Below are 14,293 nucleotides of genomic sequence, written 5' to 3'. Positions count from 1 at the left end.
AGGGGTTATTACTGGCTATGCACTCAGAAATCACTCCTGGCTTGAGGGACCATATGGGACGCCAGGGGATCAAACTACTGTCCATCCTGGGTCAGCCGCTTGCAAGGCAAATGCCTTACTGCTGAGCCATCACTCTAGCTCCTGTTACGTTGATTTATATTAGATAAAGTATTTTGTTCTTTTTTTTTTTTAACAGACATAGTCAACGAGAGAATGAACAAAGGACCATTGCATCTGTATCTGCTGATGGCACAAACATAACATTGGCTGATCCACTGAATTATACACACTTAGGAATCACTGTCACACTCCCTGATGGAACGCTGTTTGAGGCAAGAGCAGAAGTTGGAATTCTTACAAGAAATATTTTGATAAGAGGATCCAATAACATGGAGTGGGATAACAAAATTCCAGCATGCCCAGATGGATTTGACACAGGTAATGTTAGAAGCTCTTGGTTATCACAGGTAGCAACTTAAAATGTTTCCAGACATTACAATTTTGTTCCCAGGGGGTACCGTAAATTAGAACCCCTAGACTATTTTATGTTTAGATAATAGGTCTCAGATATGAGGCTTTAGCTAAACAAGTGTTATTACTTATTTGAGTTACTTACATGGGCCCCAAAGAGGTTTCTGCTCACTGAAATATTTCAGGATGGATCTAGACTCATAGAATAATTACATAAAAGTTAAGATTCCATCCAACTTGGGTTTCTGTGATCTCTGAAACAGGAAACAAGATAACTGGAGAGTCAAACACTAGTCATTAAACTTGGATCCTGAAGTGACACTTGTCTCTTCTATGTAAGTGTCATTAGTCAGAATTGATTTCATTCACTTCTTTGAAGGAAGTGAGTTACTATTAGCCCCTGAATATCCAGAAGTATAAGAGAACTGTTACTAGTATAAGAGAATTGTTACTAGGAAGCTTAATGATATTTGCTTCTCATATATATTCTTTTTTTTCTTTTTTTTTTGTTTTTTGTTTTGTTTTGGGCCACACCCAGCGATGCTCAAGGGTTACTCCTGGCTGTCTGCTCAGAAATAGCTCCTGGCAGGCACAGGGGGACCATATGGGACACCGGAATTTGAACCAACCACCTTTGGTCCTGGATCGGTTGCTTGCAAGGCAAACACCGCTGTGCTATCTCTCCGGGCCCTTCTTTTTGGTTTTTTGGCCACACCCATTTGATGCTCAGGGGTTACTCCTAGCTAAGTGCTCAGAAATTGCCCCTGGCTTGGGGGGACCTGATGGGATGCCGGGGGATCGAACCACAGTCCTTTTTTGGCTAGCGCTTGCAAGGCAGACACCTTACCTCTAGCGCCACCTCACCGGCCCCTCATATATATTCTTACATACAAATATTTATGAAGTCTGATAGGCTTCAGTATGTTACTGTAATCACTAATACCATTACAAGTCTATAAGCTAGTGGATAAGACATACAATGTGTGCTAGAGATATATTACAGGGGGCTTGTATTCAGTTGATAGTTATTTAATCCCCAACACAGCATATGATGCCCCTCCAAGCACTGACAGGAGTAAACCTTGAATATCATTGAGTATGGCAGATAAAAAAAGAAAAAACAAAAAGAGAGAGAAGAAAGAATTTAGATACAGACTTTTCTTTATATGAGAAATATAAGACAAGGCTCATTAGATTTAACATCATATGCCCTGAGTTCTGATTCCAGTTTATCTCTGCAAGTCTCATACTGTCCATCAAACCTCATTACATTCTATCTAATAAAACTATTTCCTATCCTGTCTACTTACTACAGTTGTAAGAATTAAGTGAGAAAAATATACCTAGTTTTTTACTTCTTACATTGTGAGGGTTATTTTCACATGTGGGTCGCATGACAATATGAACATTAAGAACTATTCTGTTGTTGTTTGGAGGTCACACCTGGCAACGATCATTTTATTCCTGCCCCAGTACTCAGGAATTACTCCTGGTAGGGTGGAGGGGACCATATGTGGTATCAAGGATCAAACTTGGGTTAGCACATGCATGGCAAGTGCTCTGCCTGCTATATTGTCTCTCTGGCCCTAAGGGTTAAAAAGTAGTTGTTGAAGAAAAAGAGTTTTGAATGTGCAACAACCAAAATTTAAATCAAAATCAATAATGAATCCAAGGTGTTACTGGAAGCACTTGCCCAACTTACCTTTTTCAGGCACAAGGGGATTGTCAGTGGAAAAAAAAATCTAAGAAACCATGCTGTGTAGTCCAGTTTTTCCTAAGATACTGGAACCTGCCAGAGCTGAGATAGTAAGTGGTTCTGGGTACAACTAGAGGCACTTACCATTCCTTCTCTTGGAGAAGGCAGATTTCCAGGTGATATTGCTGAAAAGATGTCAGTAGGCCTGATGTTTAGTCTTCTATTTTGGCCCTATATAAGACATTAACACAATATTGTGTTCATCTCCACATCTTGGGGAAAGGAAGCTTCAAAGATTATGAGACAAAATGCCTTTATCGGTATTCATTCAGCCAAATATTCATTATAGTATCTCTGAAAAATACTATGGTAAGTACTTTAGAAAATGTAAATGAAAATGGGACTAAATAGTGTTCTTATAATCTAGAGGAGGAAATAATGAATACAAACAGTTATGTCTCTGGATGAGATGTAAATGCTATGTGAGTAAAATAGAATTATATAATTGCACAAACATATATATATATACTTTTGAATATGAGAAGTAAGTCTTTTATGATTTTAATATGTTGATGTGGGTTTCTTTATGATGTTGTCAAAAATGTTTTAAAGGTGAATTTGCTACACAGACTTGTTTCCAAGGAAAGTTTGGAGAAGAATTAGGAAGTGATCAATTTGGTGGTTGCATAATGTTTCATGCTCCAGTACCTGGAGCTAACATGGTGATTGGAAGATTAGAATATGTGGAGGTAAGAGCCATTATTATAAATAGTCTGACAAAGGCTTCCCATTCAATAAATGTGTTTGAGTTCTTACTCTGTGCCAGACATGATTTATTATCAAGCAAGATAAGAAAAAGCAGAATGAAATCCTTAAATGCTAAACTGGAAACACCTAGAACAGAAACAAAGTTTTAGGTAGGGAATTTATACAATTGACGCCTGCCTGCCTTTCATTAATTTTCATGAGACTTTATGAAACATGCATGTCCTATGGTCTGAGAGGTTCCCAGGATCAGTATAAGTATGAAATATTACTAGTTAGTGTTATAAGTAAAGAATAAAAGTAAGTAGATGCCCTAATATTTTATTTCTAAACTTCATAGAAGCATATCACATACACAAATCACATTCCCATATGCAGGTTATCTTCTGAATTGATATATTTTTCTCTTCCTTTTGGCCTCCCAAGCAGTGCTCAGGAGATTGGAGTGCCCCAAAGCAATACTCTGCTAACCAGAAGGAGGTTAAATACAAGGACTTAAGAAAACAGGGCTACTCAGGCTTTGCCTTGCCTTACTCGGGTTACTTGGCTGTCCCACACAGTTTAATTAACCATGTGGTACCAGGAACTGTATAAGTGTCTGACACATGTTGCATATGTAGCCAAGCCCCCTAAATTAGATGTTTAGGTCTACATTTAGGTCTTTTACCAATAGAAAGTGCATTATTGCATATAATAGTACATGCAAGGCAGCTAACCAGGTTTCATTCCCAGTACTAGTTATGATCCTTTCAACAATGCCAGGAATGATCTTTGGCATAGGGAGCCAAGAGTAAGCCCTGAGCACTGTTAGGTATGGTATGCTCCCCCCACCTAAAAATCAGGAAAAAATAGGAGACAAAGAAAGAAAGCTCGTTATTAACAAGATACTAACTCTAAATTTGAACCAACATAGTTTTAAATGGGAGTTTATGAACATAAGCAAACTTTTCACTCTTATAAGCTTCAAATCTTTATCTAGGACATGAATTTCAGGACTGGGGATGAAGTTCAGTGATAATATACATGCTTTGCATAAATGAGGCACAGGATTTGATGCAAAGCACATGGGAAAAAAAAAGAAATTAATGGCCAGTTTGCTTCTTTATACTGCTTGGAGTGACAAGTATACAAATTTACTATTTGGAGATTATGCTAAAGGCAACTGACAATGCATATTAAACATTTTGAATGTATTTGTTTCATAAGAATCAAAAGTGAAGGATGAAAAGTTTTTAAAGATATTTATTTTGCTAAGCACAAAGTTTATATGTAAAACAGTAGAAGTAAAAGAACATTTTGTGGGGCCAGAGAGGTGGCACAGGGCATAAGGTGTCTGTCTTGCACAAGCTAACCTAGGATGGAACGTGGTTCGATCCCCGGGTGTCCAATATGGTCCCCCAAGCCAGGGGTGATTATTGAGTGCAGAGCCAGGAGTAACCTGTGAGCATCACCAGGTTACAACAACAACAATAAAATTTTGTTGATTCTTTTTATATCAAGTTTAGGCTCTTATAGAGAGTGAATAAATAAGTTTGTTTAAAAAATTCAAATGATAAACATGAATAAATGTTTTTATTTTTTCATAATCTTTTCTTTTGTTTGTTTTTGGTTTTTGGGCCACACCCAGTGACACTTAGGGGTTACTCCTGGTTATGTGCTCAGAAATCGCTCCTGGCTTAGAGGACCATATGGGACGCCAAGGCTTGAACCGAGGTTTGTTCTGGGTCAGCCTTATGCAAAGCAAATGCCCTACAGCTGTGCTATCGCTCTGGCCCCAATTTCTTCATAATATTTTATGATTTATAAATTTATTTATGATAATACATTTATATTATAATTTTTATTAATTTAATAAATGTATTCACAATAATAATATGAGACTAAAGGCTAGAGTATTGAACAAGGAAATATAAACTAGGAAAACTATAAATTTAGATCTCTCAAAATAGTTGTGGGTTTTTTTGTTTGTTTTGTTTTGTGGCCACACCCAGTGATGCTCAGGGGTTACTCCTGGCTCTACACTCAGGAATTACCCCTCATGATGTTCAGGTGAATATACAGGATGCTAGGGATCAAAGATTAGCATATGCAAGGTAAGAGTCTTAAATGATGTGCTATCAGGCTAAATATCTGTGATGTTTGCCTTGACAGATATCCCATGCTGGCCAGGCTTTCCGGTTGGGACGGTATCCAATACACTGGCATCTGCTTGGAGATTTACAGTTTAAATCTTACGTGAAGGGCTGTGCAATTCACCGAACCTATAACAGAGCCATTACTATTCATAACACACATCACCTTCTAGTTGAGAGAAATATTATCTATGACATCAAGGGAGGAGCATTTTTTATAGAAGATGGTATTGAACATGGCAATATCCTTCAATATAACTTGGCAATATTTGTCCAGCAAAGTACAAGTCTTTTGAACGACGATGTGACCCCCGCCGCATTTTGGGTCACCAACCCAAACAATACCATAAGGCATAATGCAGTTGCTGGAGGCACTCACTTTGGCTTTTGGTATAGAATGAATAATCACCCTGATGGACCATCATTTGACCGAAACATTTGCCAAAAAAGAGTTCCTCTTGGAGAATTTTTTAACAACACTGTTCACTCTCAAGGCTGGTTTGGATTATGGATATTTGAGGAATATTTCCCCATGCAGACAGGATCTTGTACATCCACAGTCCCAGTCCCTGCAGTATTCAACTCACTCACTACTTGGAATTGTAAAAAAGGAGCTGAATGGGTCAATGGAGGTTCCCTTCAATTCCATAACTTTGTGATGGTAAATAATTACGAGGCTGGCATCGAGACCAAAAGGATCCTGGCTCCGTATGTTGGAGGATGGGGTGAAACCAATGGTGCAATGATTAAAAATGCCAAAATCGTTGGTCATCTTGATGAGCTGGAAATAGAGCCTACATTTTGTACTCTGAAAGGTCTGGTTCTCCCATTTAGTGAAGGCTTGACTGTATCCTCCGTGCACTTTATGAACTTTGACCGTCCCAACTGTGTAGCTTTGGGAGTGACATCTATCACGGGAGTTTGTAATGAGAGATGTGGAGGATGGAGTGCAAAATTTGTTGACATTCAGTATTTTAATGTATCCAACAAGGCCGGTTTCCGCTGGGAACATGAAGCGGTACTCATTGATATTGATGGCTCACTTACAGGTAATGTTTTCTTTCAGTTTTGTTTTGTTTTGTTTTGTTTTGGTGCCACATCTGGCAGTGCTCAGGAATCATTCCTGGCTCTGTACTCAGGAATTATTCCTGGTAGGCTCAGAGGGCCATGTGGGATGCCAGGGATGGAACCCGGTTGGTGTGTGCAAAGCAAAACACTCTACCTACTATACTATCGCTCTGGGTCCCTCTTTGAATTTCAGATCAGAGGTTTAAGAAATAAGTTTGTATTAGCACTGAGAGTTGAATTATCAAACCAAAATCATGTGAGTCCCAGATCTTATCCAGAATCATACTTCACCAATGATTTAAGGATCTAAGGTATCACTAGATCAAGATGAGAAATTATTTCCTTGAACTTTGAATTATTTCCTTGCACTTTGGTTAAGTATTAACCACAGATTTTAAGCAATATCAATGGTTACATTGGTCACAAAAGGAAGACTTTTTCATTGTAGGACTTCTCCATTCTATGCCCATTTTTCACTAATAAACAACTTGGCTATCTAAATTCCTCAGCCAGTCATGCTCATGTAACCTTATAAATTCCAGGTGTATTTCTTATGTGGACAGATTTAACACATCCTGCTAAAATATTTAAAAGAGAAGAAATTAGTTTTGCAGTTAACCTTTTTCTTTCTAATCCTTACTCTAAATTTTTTGCAGGGGTCACACACGGCAGTGCTCAGGGGTTACTCCTGGCTCTATGCTCAGAAATCACTCCTGGCAGGCTCAGGGGATCATATGGGATGACGGGATTCCAACCACCATTCTTCTGCATGCAAGGCAAATGCCCTGCCTCCATGCTATCTCACTGGCCCCTCACTCTAAATTTTTAATTATTCCCAGAAAGTTCCATATATTTTGAAGATATGTATTATTTCAAGTTTGATGTCAATGAATTTAATACACTTAGATTTTAGAACTTTGTATGACTCCAAATTTTCATGTAAAACTTGCCTAAAAAGACAACAAGGTTATGAGTGTACGTTATACCTAATACTTTAAGAGAAAGACAGTTGACAAGTTAAACCCAACAGATGCTCTCAATTTGCTTTTGAAAGTCTCTTTGAGAGGAGAAAGAATAAATCTGTCTATAATGAGATAGTATGTATCAACTATGGACATAGATAGCCTCCTTTTCTACTTGTGACTTTTAACAGGAAGAAAAATGGGTGATTCTACTCTATTTACATACACATATGTATATATATATGTATATATACATATATATATATATATATATATATATATATATATATATATATAAAAAAGTCTATATAGGGTAGGGTAGTTTGTCTTCCACGCAGCTGATTCGAACAGATGATGGTTTGAATCCCAGCATGCCATATGGTCCCTCGAGCCTGCCAGGAGTGACTTCTGAGATCAGAACCAGGAATAATAACTCCTGAGTGCTGCCAAGTGTGACCCAAAAACCAAAACAAAACAAAACAAAAAGTCTGTGTAGTCTTTTTATTTTTTGTTTTATTTGTTTGGGGGTCACATTCATCAATTCTCAGGTGTTAATCCTATCTATATGATAGTGGGATGCTTCCAGCAAGGGAGCAAGGTGGTGACAAGGATATTTTTCGAAGAAATATGACATGATTTTGGTTACAGTCTGTTGATCACAGCATAGACTCTATGGTCAGACTGCCCATAGTTTAACTTTTCCATGTGCTCTTGAGCAAAGTACAAGTCTTTTGTATCTACTTGTGTCTCTAGTGTTCCTCTTTCAGTTACCTCCAAAATAAGTTGCTTCCAAAATTGAGCCAGAGTCAACTGCAAAGTACTTTTGTGAAATCCACCACCTACACGCAAACAAAATTTCACCAAGATTTAGATTTCATGTGTGGTACTCTAGCAAGACAATATTTGCATTATGAACAATTCTGCTTTGTTCTACTTCATTTTCTAAAGTGAACTAGGAAACATGCTGCTGTGTTCGTTTTTGATGTTTTTGTTGTTGTTGTTGTCATTAAACCATAGCTGGCAGTGCTTGACTCTGTATTCAGGAATCACTCTTGTTGGGCTCTTGGTGACCATATGGGATACTGAGGAATGAACTCCAGTTGTCTGCATGCAAGGCAGATGCCCAAACTACTGTATTATCTCTTTGACCCCATTGTGTCCATTTCTTAGGTCGCAAAGGACATACTGTCATTCCATACAGTTCCTTGTTGGATCCTTCTCACTGTACTCCAGAGGCCGAATGGAGCTTTGGGTTCCCTGGGTCTGTCTGTGATGCTTCAGTTAGTTTCCACCGTTTAGCATTCAACAAGCCTTCTCCAGTATCTCTGCTTGAAAAGGATGTTGTTCTTTCAGATTCTTTTGGTAAGTGTCACTGTAAACCACTAATTTCATTGTTTTTCTCAGTTTTTGTTATCATTGTCTTGAGTGGCTATATGCTATCTATAACATGGAAAAATAATATTTTTATCAGAAGCTGAGATGAAATTTATAACACTCCAGATTTACACAAATGCTTGAGCCACAATGATATTTAGATGAGTAAGATATCCCCAGATAATATCACAGACAGACAATAGAGCAAAAGAATTGGAAAACCCTTGTAGTAAATCTGTGAAAATATATCATGTTCCCTGCCATTGATGGCAAATGATTTTGATTATCTTCACTGATTGAAATGAGATGTGGAATATTCACTAGGTTAGTGGCTACACCCCTAAAGCCAGCAGTAGCTAATTTACTGATTTGTTTCAGTAAAACATGTGTCTCTGATGTCACTTCCTGATTAGATTCCATTGATTTATTGTTATTATTCATGATTCAACTGCTCCAATGAGACAAACAGGGTCGATGTGGTCAGAATTCTCTTGGAACCTTGATTACAAAACTGAATTTTTTATCTTCGTCTCAAAGGACTGTGATTATTTTTGTTTGTTGTTTTTAGTTAGTAAAAGGGTGGGAAGGTATAGTTCTTAGAACATTTTCCACATTTTCCCTTACTCCATTAATTAGGAAACCTCTGTAGCAATTCTTTCAGTTACTACATTTTTATGCTCCATATTTAACTACTAGCAATTTACTAGTTACTAAGTGTATCTGTTCTCAGATCTGACCGGCAACTTAGACTATATGTGTGTCTTTTATTATTCCATCAATTAATTCTTCACCTTTCTAAGAGTTATTTTTTAAAAATATCTAGCAGTATTTAATCTGTTCTCACAAATGTCCTATGTAAATTTTACAAACTTATTGATGAGTCAAAACTTGAACAATTCTATAAAATATAGTCATCAACATTTCCTGCATACATCTAAGTTTTTGGAACTCCTTTATGAGTACAGGTAAACTTGTGATCAGGATCCAACAGAAACAAAATTAAAAAACTTAGCTATAGATATTTTATCAATAGAATCCATTGTCTCATAATTTTGTAGCAACAGTAACCACTTTTTCAACCAAATAATGACTTATAAACACTACTATGAGTTCTAAGTTTCTAATTTTAGTGATATTTATAAGATAAAAACTTACAGGTTGAAACTAAAATTATTCATTTTGACATAAGCTAAAGAAATATTGAGAATTTGTAGCATGCATTATATCAGTCACACCCTAGGTGCCAAAATTGTTTCTAATTCATCAGGACATATTGAAATATTGTTGTTACCTGCTATTTTATCAAATCTCATTATTAAAATATTTCTTGTAAGAATTTTAACATCTCTATAAGATAGAACTATGAAAGGGATCATAAGATAGACCAGTTAACCCAGTGGACTCTGTGAGACTGGGCAAAGATTCATTTTATCATCTATCTGTTCTTCATGAGCTCCCATTCTGGCCAGTAGAGTCTGCCATCATGGTGGTATTTAGCATGTTTGTATCAATTCTGAGCTGGAATATACTAATATACTTGGGAGGTATGGAAACTTCTATTCCTTCACGCGAAGGAAAAGTATTTTTATACTCTTTAGTATTTAGAAATGATAAATAATTTATGATGTGGCTCTTCATCCTCAGTGGAAGTAATCTCAATCTTAAAATTGCTTGGATCTGGAAACAAGAAACAACAAATTATAATGTCCTTCAAGGCCTTTGTGATTTTATTCCTCTTTATTCCATGGCAGCAAAATAAAAATCCACATGTTGTAAGATCACCCCTGCCACAGTATTTTTAAACCCTAAGCAGCTGGGTCTGAAGAAGCAGGGTAATGGCAAAAGATTCTAAACCAATCCAGTTAGGAGAGAGTCATTGGAGTCAGTCTGCTTTCACCTCATGGCCTCTCTGCCTCAGCTTCAAGCCAGACCTGCTTTCTTTATTCAAACAAATTCCCAGTACCAGCAGGGGGGAAGTGAAGTAAGACAAAAGTACTATCCAGTGGGCTTTTGCATATCAAAGGAAGAGGTTTGGGGAAGGAGGAAATTAAGGGACACCTTTGTTTAGAATTGTTAGCTAGTCTCATCTTACAGTTGGCCACCTTAATGAGCTACCCACCTACATCTTTTTTTGGAAAATGATCCATGATCAGCTCCTACTGGATTCTGTAGGTCAGAACACTGACTATTCCTCTGGTAAGTAGCCTCTCTACCTACTAGAAACTATTGGACTAATCCAAGCTACTTTTTTCCTAATGGTTAAACTCTACCTTCTTCTCCTTTGATATCATTCTTTTCACCATGTTTGGGGACCCATTGGCACTGCATCTTCGCATTGACATCTCCAGTATTTAGAGACCATATGGCACACAGTGCTATTGGGCTTCAAAGGGATAGAATGAGATTCTGTTACCACTCTAGGAATGAAGATATGTGTTGAAAGAATTGGTATTGTGAATCCACTGGCAGAGAGAGAATGTGGCTGCTTGTCTGAAGTTATATCCTTCAGTTAAGTGATGCAGGAAAAATAGAAAATTCTATATTTCCCTATGGGAAGAGTATTGAGACTAAGTACTTCACTTCATCTTCTTTTTCCCCTCTTTTCCCCCTGTTGTTCAAATACAAGGAGAATGCAGTAAGTGTGCAGTTAGTTTTACCAATATTTATTGTGAGAATATTATTTCTTAGGTTTCATTTTAAATATACTTCCTAAGCTTATTTTCCTAGAATGAATTAAAAGGTCATGTAGCTACTATCTGAATCTAAATCTCAGTGGCTTAATATCATAAACCCAGAAGCCATTATATTTTTCTGCTCTTCAGAAAAGCAATTTTATTTAAATTTTTAGATCAATGGTAAAATAGATAATATTTTTAAGAAAAGTACCTGTGAATCTATTTTTATTCATTAAAAATTAACCAAAACAAGAAAGAACCAAAATATAAAATGTAAATGAATTTGTTGGTTTTGTTTTGTTTGGGGGGTCACACCTGGCAATGTTCAGGATTTATTGCTGACTTTATGTTTAAGGGTCACTCCTGGTGAAGCATGGGGAATCATATGGAATTTGGGGGACTGAACCCAGGCAAGCCATATGCAAGCCATATTTATTGTACTATCACTTATGCCCCAAAACAAATATATTTTTAATGTCTAGTCCATGAGATAATATTTTATAGTTTTCTAGTTCTGTGCCACTGATGGTTGGCTACTTAAGACATCATTTCTAATTATATTTCCAAATATTTTTATGGATAGCTGTGAGTGAGCTGAGAAATACAAAAGTGAAGACAACAAGGTTTAAAGCAATTTTTCAGAGAACTCAGAGTTGTGTGACCTTCCTAAGTAAATTATTTTAAATGTACAATAATATAAAAATGTCTGTAGCTTTATTTAGTTTTTAGTGCTGTTGCATTTTAATTTCTGATTTGTGTGTGTGTGTGTGTGTGTGTGTTCTTTTCAGTGAAGATAATATTTTTTTCAGTTTTGAGCCCACACTTGGCAGTACTTGGGGCTTACTGCAGACACTGCACTCAGGGTTCCCTCTTCGAGGTGCTCAAAAGATCATATAGGTTGCCAGGGATTAAACCAGAGCTCGCTACTTACAAAGCAAGTACTCTATACTATCTCTCTGGCCAGTGAGGATGATTTTTAGGGAGAAGTTTGTTTGTGTTTTTGATTTTTAATTTAAGAATTGTAGTCCTTGAGAACTTTGGAAACTATATACTTCTTGTGAAATCTGTTTTTGTTGTAGTTTGGGAGGGGGAATAGTTATACTCTATGCACTCAGGGACTCAGTGTTTGGAAGTTGCTCTCAGGAATTAAATCCAGACCTCACCCTATTGCGATATATATCTCTCCAGATCCTGAAGTCTTTTTGTATGCTTTGACCTACTCCCTTTAAGAATCAAGGCATTTATTTAATAATTGGCCTACAGAAATCTTGATAGCATATAGACTTATCATTCTGTAACTCACAAAATCAAAAGATACTGCAAATTGCAAAGACATAGTACTTATGGAGTTAGATGGAATTAACTATAGTACTCAGACAGTAATTTAGAATAGAAGTACTTTGCTTTTGTATGTGGTAAAAATGTGACTAAAATTCTATAACAAAGAAAATTTGTCCATTTTTATTATATTTCCATTAAACTCAAATACAATATTTTGCTATTAATAACTTAAAAATCTACTTGTTTTGACTATCGATGTATGCTATTAAAATCAAAAGCTCAGGGTGGAAGCAATAGCACAAGTTGGGTTCGAGCCCCGATATTCCATATGGTCCCCAAGTCTGCCAGGAGCGATTTCTGAGTGCAGAACCAGGCGTAACCCCTGAGTACCCCTGGTTGTGGCCCAACCCCGCCAAAACAACCAAAAACAAAACAAAACCAAAAGCTCAATAAATATAACATATCAGTGGGAAAAATTTAGTATAACTGTTCATTTATCTGCATCAGAGCATTTTACACATAATACATTCTTATGTAAAAAAAATAAGTGATTTTTAATGGCAATTTAGTATGAAACACTCTTAATGATACTATTTGTTTCATAATTTTACTTCAGTGTTGCAAATCAGCCCTTGATGGGGCTGGAAGGTGATGGGATGGAGGATGAGGTCTTTCTCCTCCAGCTCGGACCATTTATCTGCCACCAGCAGATCTGAGGGTTCAGGATAGCGGCGTGTAGAAAACTCACAGGCAGTCAGGCTTCAGAAGATATCAGCTTTATTCAGTGGATAAAGCTGAAGAATCCTCTAGCCTTCCTCAGACCCTTGCTTTTATAGACAAGAATCGGATACCACCCTAGGGTGAAAGCAGAATACCAAGTAAGGAATAATCCAATATACTATCACCAGGTCACATCCTAGGATGGGTACAATAATTGATTAGGATAGGACCATTAAGATAATAATCTTACGGAAATGTTTTCATATATAACACTTCAACATTCTTATAAAATTGTAAAGAGATTTCCAATGTAACATAAAATCCCATAAGCAATGAAAAGAGAAGAAAGCAAAAGAAAATAGAATATGAACAATTAATACATATATTTTATAAATATTATAATGTATCTTTTAACACATTCAACTGAAGTTTTCCAGCAGTCTCTCATAGTCAAGACATCGTTAAATAAAATAGGTAAGGCCGGAGTGATAGCACTGTGGTAAGGCATTTGCCTTGCATGCGGCCAACTCAGGATGGAGCTCAGTTCGAATCCCAGCGTCCCACATGGTCCCCTGATCCTGCCAGGAGCAAATTCTAAGCACAGAGCCAGGAGTAACCCTTGAGTGCTGCCAGGTGTGACCATCCCCCCAAAAAAGAAATAGATTTCCATAGAGAGAGTTCAGGTTCCAAGTTTTTTACTTATAAAATTTGTGTAGCATACTCAGTGTTTCCGAGTGATCTTTTACATATTTCCTTAGCACTTCAATATGGAACATTTCATTAGCATTTATTTTTTAAATTATTTATTAAATATTGAGAGAACTCACAAACCCCACAAAGAATCAGAACATATTATTTAATACACTGCAAATCAATAATTCTAATGAATTAAAGTCTTAAAAACATAGAAAAGTGCGACCACCCAAACCTGCCCGTAGGGACGGGGGTTGCCAGTTATTCGTGGGTCACGAAGAGAACTTAACCTGTAAAAGAATTGGGGAGGGGGACAGACAGGACTCAAGTCAAGAATCTGATCAAGAGTCGTTTATTGCAAAGTTCACAGAGCTTATATACCAAAGAGGCAGGGGGCTGGGCCTGCCGAAAGAAATGTGTAACATGAAGGCATTTACCATTAAAACATTTACAATT

At 37.0% G+C, this 14,293-nt stretch overlaps 1 protein-coding gene across 1 annotated transcript in view; it reads left to right on the top strand.

The window, feature by feature from the left end:
- Positions 1–14,293, top strand: part of PKHD1L1 (PKHD1 like 1) — a 187,918-nt gene that overhangs the window by 109,289 nt on the left and 64,336 nt on the right. The window contains exons 47-50 of the mRNA XM_049772942.1: positions 197–438; positions 2,780–2,916; positions 5,084–6,113; positions 8,265–8,456. Of these exons, the coding sequence (XP_049628899.1) occupies positions 197–438; positions 2,780–2,916; positions 5,084–6,113; positions 8,265–8,456 (1,601 nt within the window). The remainder of the gene's footprint in view (positions 1–196; positions 439–2,779; positions 2,917–5,083; positions 6,114–8,264; positions 8,457–14,293) is intronic.

Source organism: Suncus etruscus, chromosome 5, assembly GCF_024139225.1.
Source record: "Suncus etruscus isolate mSunEtr1 chromosome 5, mSunEtr1.pri.cur, whole genome shotgun sequence".
Lineage (NCBI taxonomy): Eukaryota > Metazoa > Chordata > Mammalia > Eulipotyphla > Soricidae > Suncus > Suncus etruscus.
Note: the sequence above shows the minus strand (reverse complement) of the source record. Positions and strands in the feature narration are given on the sequence as shown.